Genomic DNA, 16,142 nt, shown 5'->3' on the forward strand with positions numbered 1-16,142 from the left:
TTTAATTTAATATGTCTTATTATTCTCCAAATGTAGTAATGTTGCAATGATCACACATAAAATGTGTTTATGGAAATTGTATGTGATCGACACGTAGTTGTTGATGATCATTTGTGGGGCATATGTAGGCTGTATATAAGAAATTCACATAATTGGAGGATTGCATGTTACAAGCAGTGAAATGTTTCACCAGCTAGCTAGTTGCATAAAATACCAAAATATACATATATTTTTATCATTACATTATAAAAATAAAAAGTTGACCGGCACGAATCAAACTAATTTAATAATAAAATTACCTTTAAACAAATATTATTTTATATTTATCTCAAATCTAAATAATAATAAAAAGTAACAAAGATAAATTTGATTTTTAATTATAAAATAATGAAAAAGTGATGGAAGGCGTGGAGCAATAAAAGACGAAGCAAACAGGGTGGAGGAAGGCATGCGGTGTGCCAAAGAAGGAAATATGATATAGAAGGCGACTTCTCCTACGTACACATTCGTATTTATTTATTTCGTTGTATATTATTTAGGATATTTTACAGTGAACATTCTGTTGGGAAAGAAGGTGGGATGACGAAAGCTTTGCTTGCCTTGCAGTTCTCGAAACTGTCGTTCTCGTTTCTCCTCTGTTCGTTGCTAAATCAAATGATATAATGCTTCCTTTTCCTTTGGGTTTTGTTTTTACTTGCTTCATATTAAATTATTTTCATCAAATATTGCCCAATTTCTACATAAATTTCAACACATTCTGTTTCAGTTAAAATTAATGAGTTTTCATGGAACAGACAAAATTACACTTTCACAAAATTCAAATATATATACACGCACAGGTGGATGTTATCATTTATTAAGTTAATATATATATTAATTTAAATTATATGTAAATGTTATGCATGGAGATTATGTATAAATATTAAAGGAAAGTACGTGGGATATAAATCCATAAATATTAAATTTATAAATAAATCCATAGCTTGGAAGGGAAGAGACATAATTAGCTATGCCTTGTAGCTTTAAAAATAAATGATTTCAAAGTATACAAAATCATAAGCAATCATGATAGATAGTTATTAGTAGTGTTTGTTACCAGTGCTGGTAAGCACCATTACTTCTGCATGAAAATGAAAATAAAATAGTACAACCAATGAGTTAAATAAAAGAAAATCTGATATATATTTTTTTTAAATGTTTTGAGTTTGAGCGTGTCAATGAAAAATACAAGTGTTGAGAGTTGTTTAGGGTTTGTTAGTTTTGCAGAGATTAATATGCACTTCACCTTTAAAACTGAGAGTTTTGTAATAGTATTTTTTTGAATCATTTACAATAACAGAATGAGTGTATACATATATATATGTTTATATCCAGAGGTGTAAAAAAGAAAAAGAAAATAGGGATTTGTTTCAAAATAAAAAAGTGGGAAAATGAAAGGAGTGTCTTGGATACTGTGGGAGACATTGCTTACAGTGACAGAAAATTATAAAATTGTACAACTAAAGATAAAGGAAACAAGGGAATGATGAAAAGTGGGGGCAAAATAAAAGAAAAGAAATCCCAATAATGATAATATAAAAGAAAAAACACAGTATTATAATGAAAATGGATAATACGTAACAGAGACAAAGCAAAAATACGGATAGTGAAAACAAAAGTTGTTGCAAATAAAGAGAACCATGGCAGTAGAAGAAAAACAAGGAATAATAAAACCAAAATGATGAAACCTCCCATCCCATGCAAACAGCAACCAGTGATACCATGAACCCTTAAATCTACCTCTTGTAAAGGATCAAGTTCTCTAAACCACCCAATCGTCTTCGGTTTCCTTTTTTCACATAACCATGAAAAAACCTCCATTTCTGCTGTTTTTGCTCTCTTTTTTCTTGTACATGGTGAAATCATCTCTTCTGGTGTTCTCTTCTTCTTCACCACCTCTCCCTTTGATTTCCCTTCTCTCGTTAAAATCGTCCCTCAAAGACCCTGTTTTCGCTTTCAGAGATTGGGACCCTAGTCCTACGTTTTCCAAGCCTCGTTTTGAAGACCCAGTTTGGTGTTCATGGTCAGGCGTCGAGTGCAATCCCAAGACAGCACAAGTCACGTCTCTTGATCTCTCCCATCGGAATCTTTCTGGTGTTATTCCCCCGGAGATCAGATATTTGACAAGCTTGGTTAACTTGAATTTGAGTGGGAATTACTTTGAGGGTCCTCTCCAACCGTCTATTTTTGAACTCAGTCAACTTAGGACCCTTGATATCAGCCATAACAACTTCAATTCAACGTTCCCGCCCGGGGTTTCCAAGCTTAGGTTATTGAGAATCTTCAATGCGTATAGCAATGATTTCAAGGGTCCTTTGCCGAAAGAGTTTGTACGGTTACGGTTCTTGGAGCAGCTGAATCTCGGTGGCAGCTACTTTGAAGGTGAAATACCTGTTGTTTATGGAAGCTTTACAAGGTTAAAGTTGCTTGACTTGGCAGGAAATGCACTGGAAGGCAGTTTACCTCGACAACTCGGATTCTTGACTCAGCTTGAACGGATAGAGATTGGCTACAACGCTTTCACAGGCACCATACCAGTAGAGTTTGCATTGTTATCAAATCTCAAGTACTTGGACATCTCAAATTGTACTCTTTCAGGTCCACTCCCGAAAGAACTTGGCAACTTAACCAGGCTTGAAGCTTTTTACTTTTTCAAGAACAGTTTCACAGGTGAAATTCCGGTCAGTTACACGAACTTGAAAGCTCTCAAGGTTCTTGATTTGTCCGGCAACCAACTTACCGGCGGAATCCCAGAAGGGATATCTTCCTTAACAGAGCTAACATGGTTGAGCTTAATTGGCAACAATCTTTCTGGTACAATCCCAGAAGGAATCGATGAGTTACCAAATCTCAGCACTTTACTTATCTGGAACAACAACTTTAGCGGCATTCTTCCACAGAAACTGGGTTCAAATGGGAACTTGCTGTCTCTCGATGTCTCTTCAAACTCTCTAACGGGTCCAATCCCTCGAAATATTTGCTATGGAAACAAGCTTTTCAAACTCATACTTTTTAACAACGTGTTCACGCATGAGCTACCTGGAAGCCTTGTAAACTGCACTTCACTTTCAAGATTCCGAATCCAAAACAATCTTCTCAACGGAACCATCCCTCACGGCTTCGGACTCTTGAAAAACCTTACGTTCGTGGACGTGAGTAAGAACAACTTCACCGGCGAGATACCTAAGGATCTTGGCTACGCACCGACGTTACAGTTCCTTAACATCTCCGAGAACTCTTTCAACGCCGCATTGCCAAGCAACATTTGGGGTGCACCAAGCTTGCAAATATTCTCAGCCAGTTCAGCCAAGCTAACAGGCAAAATCCCAGATTTCATCGGCTGTAAAAATGTGTACAAAATCGAGCTCCAAGGTAATTCTCTAAACGGAAGCATCCCCTGGGATATTGATCATTGTGGGAAGCTCTTGTCTTTGAATTTAAGCCGAAATTTGTTTACTGGGATAATTCCATGGGAAATATCTACACTTCCTTCAATAACTGCCGTTGATCTTTCGCATAATTTGCTCACTGGAACTATCCCTTCAAACTTTGAAAACTGTAGCACTCTGGAAAATTTCAACTTATCCTATAATTTGCTAACCGGCCCAATCCCATCGTCCGGTCCAATATTTCCCAACCTACACCCTTCCTCGTTTTCCGGCAACGATGGCCTTTGCGGCAGCATTTTAGCTAAACCGTGCCCAGCTGAGGCAATGCCTACAGGCGACATGGATGTTCGTAACAAGCAGCAGAAGCCAAAGAAAACGGCTGGAGCTATCGTTTGGATTATGGCAACCGCTTTTGGGATTGGTTTGTTTGTTCTCGTAGCCGGCACCCGATGTTTCCACGCGAATTACAGCCGTAGGTTCAGTGACACTCGTGAGATCGGACCGTGGAAATTGACCTCCTTCCAGCGGTTGAATTTCACCGCCGATGATGTGCTGGAGTGTCTGTCGATGACGGACAAGATCATAGGGATGGGGTCCACCGGAACTGTATACAAAGCGGAGATGCCAGGTGGAGAGATAATAGCAGTGAAGAAGTTGTGGGGCAAGTTCAAAGAGAACATCAGACGGCGAAAAGGTGTGTTGGCGGAGGTCGACGTGCTGGGGAACGTCAGGCACCGTAACATTGTGAGATTGTTAGGGTGCTGCAGCAACAGGGAGTGCACGATGCTGCTCTACGAGTACATGCCCAACGGGAACTTGGACGACTTATTGCATGGCAAGAATAAAGGGGAGAATTTGGTGGCCGATTGGGTGACCCGGTACAAAATAGCGCTCGGAGTGGCTCAAGGCATTTGCTATCTTCACCATGACTGTGATCCGGTGATCGCCCACCGTGATCTAAAGCCCAGTAATATTTTACTAGACGGTGAGATGGAGGCTAGAGTGGCAGATTTCGGGGTTGCCAAATTGATCCAGAGCGACGAGTCCATGTCCGTCATTGCTGGCTCCTATGGCTACATCGCTCCGGGTACGTTCTTTAATTCAGTTCATTTTAGTCCAAGACTATGGATTTTTGCTATCATGCGCGTAATTGTTTGGTGCACGTTAATTAATAAAGGATTTGACCATCATATTAGCTAGTCAACTTTATATTTTTGCTAATAATTAACCAATAAATATAAAAAAATATGGCAAACTATGTATTTAGTCATCAAACTATTCTTGCGGTCTCGTTTTGGTCATCCAACTATTTTTTTTTGAAAATATTTACTAAATTTACTTTCGTTGTTCCGGTTTGATCACTCGTCGTTAAAAAATAAATAAAATTATTTGACATGATTTTTTAATGATGGTGTGGTATTATCTTATGGTAATATGACAGCATCATCATTAACTTTTTAACGAAGAATGAACAAAACAAAACAAATTATAAATTTACTAATGGTTTTGAAGAAAAAAATATAGTTGGTTGATCAAAATAAAACTATAAGAATAATTAGATGACAACATACATAGTTTACCAAAAAAATTCAATAGCTTTTTTAAATACTGGAATCCAAAATGTGCATTAAAGAACAAGAATTTATCATTTAAAAAACACATAAGAATTTATCATTGACCTCCTAACGATTTGACAACTTATGTGATTATTGATGCCATTAGTTATATTATTAGAATTAAACTTGACATTGACACATGGGGTTTGTCACTTATTACTCTTAATTTTTTTGGGGTCCTAAAGTGAAGCATTAATCTCACTTTTCTTTTTCTGAGATATTCACTGTATCTTCCATGATTTGCTTTTCTTAAAACCTTTGATACATTTGATTTTCTTAGCAATACTTATTTGACTTTTAGCCTTGTTTTGGATTCTTATAGCCTATGATGATCATGTTTGGTTCTCGGGAAAATCATTAACCTTGTATATATATATATATATATATATATATTATTTTTTCAGAATATGCTTATACTCTCCAAGTGGATGAAAAGAGCGATATATATAGTTTCGGGGTGGTGCTAATGGAGATTTTAAGTGGAAAGAGATCAGTGGATTCAGAATTTGGTGACGGAAACAGCATCGTAGATTGGGTGAGGTCTAAAATCAAGAGCAAAAACGGAGTCATCGACATCTTGGATAAAAATGTGGGGGCATCATGTGCGTCGGTGAGCGAAGAAATGATGCAAATGCTTAGAATTGCATTGTTGTGCACCAGCCAAAACCCGGCGGACCGGCCGTCGATGAGGGATGTTGTGCTGATGCTGCAAGAAGCCAAGCCCAAGAGAAAACTGCCGGACAGTATGGTCACCGGAAGCGATGTGGTTCGCATCGGTGCTGCCGATCGAATTGATGATTCTTTAACACAAAAGGCTACATTGGAATGTTAATATAATGATTAATTTTACGGGTCTTTCTGTTTTGGGGTTTATCTTTAAAATGGATGGGGAATTGGTATAGGAGAAGTGAATTCTCATTTTCTTTTCTAATGGAATTTTCAAGTGTTATTGCTTTAATTTCTCTTATCATTATTATTATGACATTGATATTGCATCTCAATTATATTTGAACAATGTTAATGATGTTTACCACTAACAAAGGACCCATACATAAAATGAGTTCAAAAGATGTGTTTTTGGACAAGAATGTGAAATGACATCAACTTTGAAGTAAAAAAGAAGAAGGTAAAATTGATAAAGCAAGGTTCATGTCTCCTATACATTTTATTACCAAACGAACATTAAAACAGGCATTCTTATAATCGTTGTTTTCCATGGTAAAATTTCAGACAGTTTAACTGAACTGGTTTTGAAAAATTGCTTTTGAGTGAAATTGTGAACTTCAATTTAATCTAATTTAATTATTTTATTTTTTTAAAAATAATTTGGAGTAATTACAAGGTAATATATATTCAAAATTCTTCGCATTGATAGTGCAGATACACATTACAAACGTAACTACTCTAAACTGACACCTCTAAAAAAATTCCATACGAAATTAACATTTTATTTGTGTCTCATTCATATGGAAACAATTATCTTATTAGTACATATGTATACACACATTCAGATGTAACTATTCTAAACTGACAGCTCTAAAAAATTCCATACGAAATTTTATTTGTCTCCTTCATATGAAAAAAATATATTATTAATACATATGTATATATCATGAAAAATATTTCTAGATTCATCACTCACCGAAACTTTGGTGATAAGCACATGATGAGCTGATTCAATGTGTTGGTATCCCAGGGCCTGGTGATAGCCCATGAGCGTTGTTTCCTACAAAGGTGAGGAAGTCTCATCTATGGGCCTCATTAAGATGCGTGAGATTGCCGAGGCTTACCTTGGCTCTACTATGTCCCTCCATACTTTAATGACTCTAAGCGTCAAGCAACTAAAGATGCTGGGGTTATTTATTGCTGATCTTAATGTCATGCGTATTATTAACGAACCCAAATCTGCTGCCATTGCTTACGGTCTTGACAAGAAGGCTATGAAAAGAATGTCTTGATATTTGATCTTGGTGGAGGTACTTTTGATGTCTCTCTTCTTACCATTGAAGAGGGTTTATTTGAGGTGAAGGCCACTGCTGTAGACACTCATATTGGAGGTGAAGATTTTGATAATAGAATGGTGAACCATTTCGTGCAAGAGAAAAAACAACAAAGACATCAGTGGAAGCTCTTAGGAAGTTGAGGACCGCTTGTAAGAGGGCGAAGATGACTCTCTCATCAACTGCCCAAACCACCATTGAGATTGAGTCCTTGTATGAGGGCATCCACTTCTACTAGAACCATCACCCGTGCAAGATTCGAGGAACTTAGGATGGATCTCTTCATATATGTGTGGAACCAGTTGATAAGTGTTTGAGGGGATGGCAAGATGGACAAGAGCAGCGTCCACGATGTCGTGCTTGTTGGTGGTTCCACTAGAAGAATTCCCAAGGTTTAGCAACTTTTGCAAGATTCCTTCTATGGAAAGGAGCTCTGCAAGAGCATCAACCCCGACTATAGATGTAAGTGAGCCGAGTCGAATTCGAATATTACTAAGCTCGATTCGATGCGAAAAGTTTAAAGTTGAGTTCGATTCGACTCGAAAACTTGCGAGCTTAAAATTGTCAAGCTCGACTCGAACTCGAAATAAAAAGAGTCGACTCGAAAGCTCGCGAGATTAAAATTTTCAAGCTTGACTCGAAATAAAAAATTGAAACTTTACTCAAGCTCGAAAAAACTTAAACCGTAAACATTCTCAGACTTAGGGGCTGTTTGTTTACTTCATAATGATTAATTAGGGGTTGTTTGTTTACTTCATAATGATTAAGTGTTGAATGATTCAGATGCTCTGTATGAATTAGTTCTGAATGTGACATGCGGTTTATTTATTGGCTCTGAATCATTCAAAATGTACTTCTGTGCTGAATCATTCAGAATGTACTTCTGTGCTGAATCATTCAACATTATTTTGCTGAATCAGTCAGCACTGAATCATTTAGAGGTGCGAAACAAACGCGCTGAATGCTGAACGGTTCAGCATTCAACGCTGAATGGTTTCATTAAGAGGTAAACAAACATCCCCTGGTTTCATTAAGAGGTAAACAAACATCCCCTTAGTTTGATTGAATCTCAAACTTGAGCAAGATTCAAACTCGAACGCAAATTTGAACATGAACCTTAAGTACATGAAAGCCTTATATTGTTTTTTTAATTAACAACATATAAATGTTAATATTATTAATATTTAATTTAAATAATTAGAAATTTAACATATTATTTTTTTTGCTTTGATTGTGAACTTCTCATATTTGATATCAAGTAGCTCACTTCGACTCGTTAAGAAATTAAGTCGATTTCATTTTATTTGAGTATTGATCAAGCTTTAACCGAGTCAAACTCGAGTAACTCGTGATTTGTCTCGTCTCATTTACAACCCTAACCCTAACTAGGTTGTTGCTTATGGTGTTGCAGTCCAAACAACTATCTTGAGTGGTGAGAGTAACGAGAAGGTGCAGGATCTCTTGCTCTTGGATGTCACTCTATTGTTTAAATTGTATTTTTAATAACGGCAGATGGTGGTGAGTGACTGTCAGTGAAGAGAGACATTGATCAAATTAATATTTTATCTAAAGTTTAGTGATTAAAATAATATGCTATCTAAAGTTTATGGTCAACATAATATTATATATAAAGTTTAAGGGTCAAATTAAAAATTAATCATTTTTTACTAACATGTCATTTCATCAAATTAAGCGAAGTTAACGACTTAGTGACTAAAATGTAAAAATTAATAATATAAGTGATCAAATTTTAATAAATTAATAAAATAAATAATTAAAACTTATTTTTTTTATTTGATGAGTAAAATTGCATAAACTTAAAATTTTTAAAAAAGTAATCAACTATGTAGTTTATTCTAAATTCCATCAACATCTTAAAATTATATATAATATTTAACCATTGAACCAAACTATATAATTGTTATATTTTAGATCAAATTATTATTCAGATTGAACGGTAATTAAAATTGAAGAGTAAATTATATAATTATATTTTCTTTATGATATAATATAAATTTTAAATTATATGAAATAACATTTACACTTAAATTTATCATTTTAATTTTTAAATAATATTTAATGGATTTAAAAATAATTTGATTCAATTAAATTTAAATTTGACTCATTAAATATATATTTAAATTAAATTTATTAAAAATAACATTTAACTTTTAAAATAAACGAACTGATCGAGTGGTTTTAATGGTGAAAGAAAGAAATTTCAGGTTTAAACAAATTATATCTGCAGGTTGCGTGTGTATTATCAATGATTAAGAAAAATTCTAAACAGACGTTACTTTCACCTTAGGCTATTAAAAAACATTTAATTTTTAATAGATCAAATAATGAATTTTTTTTATCATAGATTATATATTGATTTTTAAATAAAAACGACATAAAATATTAAACACATATTGTATAAATAATGTGTAATTTAAATATTTATTTTGTAATTCGTATTGTTTCTTTGAATGTAGTGCCAAAAACCTTTTAGCAGATTAGATTGATTTGTTTTTAGAATGAAACAAATTTTCAAAATCTCAACTAAAAACAACAATAAGCGATAACCAAAAAGGGGAAAGAAAGTTTAACGTTCAAAAAACACCCAGACCCCACCGAGTCGAGGAATACGTTAGCCAAACAACAGCAGCTTCTTCACTCTAAACAGAAACGCAGAAAATACTTCCCCCTTCCCATCATCTATCTATCCTCAAAGGCGCTCAAGCCACCAAATAACGAAATCTATTAATCATTTTTACGGGATTTGAAAAACCTACTCTTTTTTGCGGGAAATCAAGTCCAAAAGATTGAGATTGGTAATTTAGTGAGGTAGGAAAAACGAAGGAAGAAAGGTCAGAGTCAGTGGCAGAAGCAGAGCAGAAGCAGATGAAGAAGGCATTGATTGAAACAATGTCGGGTTTTAAGGAAAATGTAGATTCGCCGTTGAAGAAGAAGCCCTCGAGATGGTCAGACATTTGGCTAAAAAACACCAAGCCATTGAAGCATGTGGTCTTCACTATGCCCCCCTTCAGTCTTTATCTTCAGACCCCAAATCTCAAACCCTAATCCCCAATTTCGCCAACATTGATCGAACCCTTCTCTTATCCGACGAGCTCCTCTTGGATATCCTTTCAAGGCTGCCCCTTTCGCAACGGAACCCTAACTCCCTCGTCTGCAAGCGCTGGCTCAATCTCCAAGGTCGCCTCGTACGGTCCTTAAAGATCCTAGATTGGGATTTTCTCGAATCAGGTCGGTTGTTCACGAGGTTCCCCAACTTAACTCACTTGGATTTGCTCAACGGCTGTTTGTTTTCGCCGCGAGATTCCGGGATTCTGTTAACCCATAAGCTGATTTGGATGCAAATGAGTTCTGGCTTTTGTTCGAATTGCAAGTTCTTGCAAGAGAATCTATTGCCTGCTGAAGCTGTTGACAAAGGGATGCAAGCTTTGGCCAATGGCTATCCAAATCTTCGAAGACTTGTGGTTATTAATGCCAGCGAGTTTGGGTTGTTAACGGTGGCTGAAGAGTGTTTGACTTTGCAAGAACTGGAGTTACACAAGTGTAAAGACAACGTCTTACGTGGGATTGCGGCCTGTGAGAATTTGCAGATCTTGAAACTCGTTGCAAATGTCGAAGGGCTTTATACTTCGTTGGTTACAGACATTGGATTAACTATCTTAGCTCAAGGATGTAAAAGGTTGGTTAAGCTTGAGCTTAATGGATGTGAAGGGAGTTTTGATGGGATTAAAGCGATTGGGCAATGCTGTTTAATGCTTGAAGAATTGACTATTTGTGATCATAAAATGGATGATGGATGGTTGGCTGGATTGTCTTATTGTGAGAACTTGAAGACTTTGAAGTTGTTGTCTTGTAAGAGGATCGATCCGAGTCCGGGTCAGGATGAGTATTTGGGGTTTTGTCCGGCTCTCGAGCGGTTGCATTTGCAGGAGTGTCAGTTTCGGAGTAAGAAGAGTGTTAGAGCGTTGTTTAGAGTATGTGAAAGTGTGAGAGAGATTGTTATTCAGGACTGCTGGGGATTGGACGATGATATGTTCAGGTTTGCAAGTCTTTGCAGGTACGGGATTGCCTTTACTTTGTTCTTCATGACTTCCTTGCATTTTTCTTTTGTCCATTTTGTGGTTTCATGGAATATAAAGTTGGTCAGTGAATCATTTAGTTTCTATATTTCACTTATGGAATTCTTTTGTGCCCATTGACATGGCCTGAAAGTAGAGGAAAAAAGGGTTTCTTCTTGTCGCAATGATGAGCCTTTATTAATGCGATGAAGTTCAAATGATAGTGAACCATTTGTTGATTGGCTTAGTAATATGTTATATATCACGCACGGTTAATCGATTAAATACGGGTTGTTAGACTGGACTGGATAAATGCAATTATGAGTTTCACAAATGCTTCTTTCTGCTTATAAATTCCCGCCTTCAAATTCCTTTACCTTTCGGGTAAATACCATGTTTTTTGCTCACTGTTTGCAGGGTGACTAGTTCTTGAAATGTATGAGAAGGCTTGGTTTAATTCTTTTCTGATATACATGATCATAGTTCTTGTTAGGTAGCTATATGATGAACATCGATCACTTTATGATCACATGGATGGTAAAATTGTTTCTTTTTCAGAGGAGAGTGAAGTTGACATATCTGAAACGCGTTTGAAAGTTTTACAGTAGCTGGTTTCTTGTTGTCACAGGAGAGTAAAGTTGTTATCTTTAGAAGGATGCTCGTTGTTGAGGACCGAAGGTCTGGAAGCAGTGAGCCTTTCCTTTAAGGACCTGGAAAGTCTTATAGTGGTATCATGCAAGAACATAAAGGAAAGTGGCATATCTCCTGCACTTGCGACCTTGTTCTCTACTCTTAAAGAGTTGAGGTGGAGGCCGGACGCTAAATCGCTACTCGTATCAAGCCTTGTAAGAGCCGGCATGGGAAAGAGAGGTGGTAGATTTTTCAAGAGGACATGAGGTGCAGAATTTCTCTGCTGATGTTCCTCTAGTTCTGACTTATTTTGTAATATAAATAGTTTCTCTAAGACCAATAAGCAAAGTATAAACTAGCTTAGCAAACAAACAAAGGATCTCCTCATCTGACTGTCAAATGCTGATGTACTCCTTTTCTTTACGGAAAACACTTAATTTATCTGCATTCTGGAATTTTAATGTATGTACTTTGTAAAGAGCATTGAATTTTTAGTTTTTAATCTTTCCTTTTTTTGTACCTTTCATGTTTTATGCATTTAGTCTCGGATTCAATGAGACCCACAACTCTGCAATGTGAAATTGAAACGGTTTTGTATTACATACAGGGAAATGTGTGTAAATTAATTCATCGCACAATTTTGTTACATACAGTGAGTAGAGTTGAGCCCTGGAAATGGAGTTTAACTTTATTGTTAGGATGGTTTGTTGTTAATGATTTTAAATTTATATTTAGATTTTAAATTGTTCATTCATTCATTATATATGCTAAATTTCATTTAAATATAGCATCCATATTCATTTTATGAACTTACCAATATTATCATTAATCACATTACCTAATTATCTAACCATCAACTAAAACATGAACCTTTACCAGCATTAATCAACTAGCTTACTTATGTACACAACAAAATAATCTAAAACGTAAACATATCATCTAACGCCATCTACACATACCATAAGTTTATTGACTAAAGCAATATCATAACAAAACATAGGATTTCATAGGTAACATAGCAAGTTAACTACAAATAAGTGCATAACTTGAATAATAACACCAAAGTGCGAAGAACATAAATGCTTCCTCAAATTTGACCATTAGCTAGTCAATTGTGTTTAAATAATTTTATATTTATAATAAAGATTGTTTAGTTTTACTTGTCAATCATATACATGATATCATATAGGCTTAATGAAAAAGTAATTGTCCAAATTACATCGTTTTGTTCACTTTAAGTGTCTAACATATTTTTCCGTTTAAAGTACGTGTCTAACATTTTTAACAATACTCTCTTAAGTGTCTGCGTTGTAACTATAGTTAAAAATCGTTATTTGACACATATCTCTTTTATAAATTTTTAAACTTTTATTTTGAAAAACTTTAAAATATATATATTAAAAAAACACCCCAAAATTTCTCTAAAGTAAAAAAACTAAATTAAATATAAACTTTAAAATCCTTAATATTAAACCCCCATTATCAGCCTTCATTGATCACCACTGCTACTGTTGTTGCTGCCGTTACCGACCAATCCCCCATCCATCGCGGTTGCCACCGTTTGCCAAACCTCAAAAACTGTTCATGTCTCCAGTATAACAAAGTAGAAAAGGTGTTCAATGCTTTGTAACCCTCTTGAGAAGTTAGAAATAGCCGGGGGAAGGTTTTCGGAGTACGACCAGGATACTTGATGGTAATTGGAACTTCGGCACAAGTAGCGAGAGAGAAAGCCATGGCCATTCGATGACTAAGATCATAACTCAGGGACAAAATGTAACTTTTTTTAAAAGTAGGAAGGACAATTTATAATTATCTCATAAATATTTAAATTTATTTATAAATTAAATACTATATTTCTTTTTGCTGTGTTAGGGGCCACAGCCCCTCCTGTGTACCTAATAGACCAATCTCTAAATACTGATGATCGATGACACAAATGGCGACGATGACAAAGGGAAGAGATTTAGAGTTTGGATACGTGGGATCGAGTTTTACGGAGGGCATTTCATAATTCGGAGGTCTTCTATGGAAGCTGCTCTCAACCTGGTGTTGGGGACAGCTTACTATCTTACCTCCTCCTTACCCCATTACATATGGGAACAAGGGACATCAATTTTTTTAAAAAAATTTAAAATTTCAATAAAATATAAACACCACACATGTTAGATAATAACTTTTTAACGATCGTTATGTTGCATACACTTAAAAGAGTAACTTTGAAAATATTAGACAATTACTTTAAAAAAAACACTTTAAACACATCTATATTGAACAAATGATATAATTTTTTTACTTTTTTTTTATTAAACTTATCATATACTTAAATGCATTTAATTTCATAACAACATATATAAATTTATGTCATGTGTCAATTTAACTTCATAATTAGAAACAATTTATATTATTATAACTATCATGCCATTATATTCACGTATCATACTACCATGATTTTATCATTCATAGCTTAAAAACATGGATAAATGTCGTTTCTTTACTTCATTTATTATTAGGCCTGAATTGCGTTTCATTGTCAATATATATATATATATATTAGGACTAAATTAGTAACATTATTGACAGTGTCAACTTTAGCAAGAGCAGATATAGACTCTGCCGATGATCCCTCTGCCTGCAAATAAGAGCCAATAAGTTGCGAGATCAAGGTAGAAAAGTAAATCCATCTTCAGATCCACAAACTAATTATAAAACCTACATCAAATCCAATCTTATTTCATGGCATTAAAACTTGACAAAATATAAACGTAGGATTACTCAAACAGTAAACTTTTTAGCTTAATTCGGTATATAAGAGGATTAGAGGAATTGAATCTCAATTCAGCTCAAATTTAAACAAACAGTATTCCATGGCATTAGAACATGACGAAATCTAAGCGTAAGATTAACATTTTATCTTATGTCTGTATGCAAGGGGAATTGAATCTCGATTCAGCTTAAACTTAAACAAATCCTATGATTTTGACCTCCGATGAACAAGGACCCTTTCGAGTTTCCAGAAAAAGTTCTCGAGCAATATTGAAATGATATAAGATCTGAAAGGCAAGTAGCATACCTTCTTGAGCTTGTCGAGGATGCCAGCAACAGAATTGCGGAGAGAAACGGCATCGTCTTGAAGACGGAGAACATCACGGGTAGCGCGAGGGACACGGAGGAGAGCTGAAGAACCTTGCTCCTCGAGCGAAGCGGCGATCTCTTCGGAGACCATTTGGAGCTTCATTTCGAGATCCACCGTGTGCTTGTCGAGGGAATCCTGAGGGTGCCGAGTTTATCCATTTGTTCGGATCGAATTTCTCCTCTGAAAACGGTCCTAGATCTAGCATCATTGTATCTTTTCTTCAGACCTCTAACGCTAAAAGGTCGTAGTTCATAGGGCGATTCTCTTGGTTTTCCGGAGAAAGTATTTGTTGCGGTTGCTAATGGTGCAAACCATAGATACGAGAGTGGAGTTGAGATGCCTTTCGGTATTAACAGAGCCGTCGGCTGTGAGCTGTGGACCGTGGGCCTCTACGGTGACGTGTAGAGATCAATTTGGCCCATTATGACAGTCGGACAAAAAATTTAGCCCATTAGACGCCTAAAACATTTAATTTGGGATCTACGGTAAATAATTTTTTAATGGGTCATATCAGGTGAACCCCACAGCCTGATTAAAACAATTTCTTGAGGGACTCGTCACATCGGCGTGATGAGTCTCAATAAAAACTATTTTTTTATTTTGTACTTTTTTAAAAGAAAAATTAAAAAATAATATTTTATTGCCACACCGGCGTGACGAGTTCTAATGGGTATAATTTTTAAATTTTTGACCGTTGGATTGACCGCTGTTAAACAGTCGATTTTTTTTAATTTCAATGGAACTTGTCACGCCGGTGTGACGAGTTCCAATGACTATTTTCAATTTGAAAAAACTAGTCGTTGGGTAGAGTAATATAAATAGAGGTTTGGATTGGATAGATTTTTCACTTGTAATCAAACATTCTACTGAGAGCAAAAACTTTTGTGTTGAAGAATTTGTGTTGAAATGGTCTCAAGATTAGAAACGTTACGTCTTGATGAAGTTCACATTTCGTCGATCGAGTTGACAACGGTAAGTTTAATTTGTTTTATTTCATTTTAGTTTTATTTCATTTTAGTTTTGACAAATTTATTGTATTAATAATAATTATTTATGTAATTGTATTAAATAATTTATTTTCAAATTGTAGCGAGAAAAACGAACCAATTCTTCATCGAGGAATGACGAATGAAGAGCCATATCAGCGGATGGTGATATATCTTTCACAATCCGGATTATATGTAGCGACATTTCTTCGTGGATTTAAGGTGATGTCGGCACTGATATCGGCGTTGATTGAGCGTTGGAGGCCCGAAACG

General features: G+C 35.5%; 2 protein-coding genes and 1 pseudogene across 2 annotated transcripts; 2 read left to right on the plus strand and 1 right to left on the minus strand.

The window, feature by feature from the left end:
- The first annotated feature begins 1,771 nt into the window (after window positions 1-1,771).
- Window positions 1,772-5,998, plus strand: LOC120193757 (leucine-rich repeat receptor-like protein kinase TDR). Its single transcript, XM_039196195.1, has 2 exons — window positions 1,772-4,515; window positions 5,449-5,998. The coding sequence occupies exons 1-2, from the start codon at window positions 1,845-1,847 to the stop codon at window positions 5,874-5,876; spliced, it is 3,099 nt and encodes a 1,032-aa protein (XP_039052126.1). The 5' UTR covers window positions 1,772-1,844; the 3' UTR covers window positions 5,877-5,998.
- A 3,818-nt stretch (window positions 5,999-9,816) lies between these two features.
- On the plus strand, window positions 9,817-12,109 carry LOC120193480 (annotated as a pseudogene).
- Window positions 12,110-14,265: 2,156 nt separating this feature from the next.
- On the minus strand, window positions 14,266-15,182 carry LOC120193482 (conserved oligomeric Golgi complex subunit 7-like). The gene is made up of 2 exons (XM_039195967.1): window positions 14,821-15,182; window positions 14,266-14,379 (listed from the first exon to the last, which is right to left on the minus strand). The coding sequence occupies exons 1-2, from the start codon at window positions 14,983-14,985 to the stop codon at window positions 14,281-14,283; spliced, it is 264 nt and encodes an 87-aa protein (XP_039051898.1). The 5' UTR covers window positions 14,986-15,182; the 3' UTR covers window positions 14,266-14,280.
- Window positions 15,183-16,142: the final 960 nt, after the last annotated feature.

This window comes from Hibiscus syriacus, unplaced genomic scaffold, assembly GCF_006381635.1.
Source record: "Hibiscus syriacus cultivar Baekdansim isolate YM2019G1 unplaced genomic scaffold, ASM638163v2 tig00116996_pilon, whole genome shotgun sequence".
NCBI classification, from domain to species: domain Eukaryota; kingdom Viridiplantae; phylum Streptophyta; class Magnoliopsida; order Malvales; family Malvaceae; genus Hibiscus; species Hibiscus syriacus.

Bases quoted from the DNA above. Each gene is read 5' to 3' on its own strand.
- LOC120193757 (XM_039196195.1), top strand. From the start codon at position 1,845: ATGAAAAAACCTCCATTTCTGCTGTTTTTGCTCTCTTTTTTCTTGTAC. The intron at 4,516-5,448 runs GTACGTTCTTTA...TTATTTTTTCAG, and splicing joins CTATGGCTACATCGCTCCGG to AATATGCTTATACTCTCCAA.
- LOC120193482 (XM_039195967.1), bottom strand. From the start codon at position 14,985: ATGAAGCTCCAAATGGTCTCCGAAGAGATCGCCGCTTCGCTCGAGGAG. The intron at 14,380-14,820 runs GTATGCTACTTG...TCTTATTTGCAG, and splicing joins TCCTCGACAAGCTCAAGAAG to GCAGAGGGATCATCGGCAGA.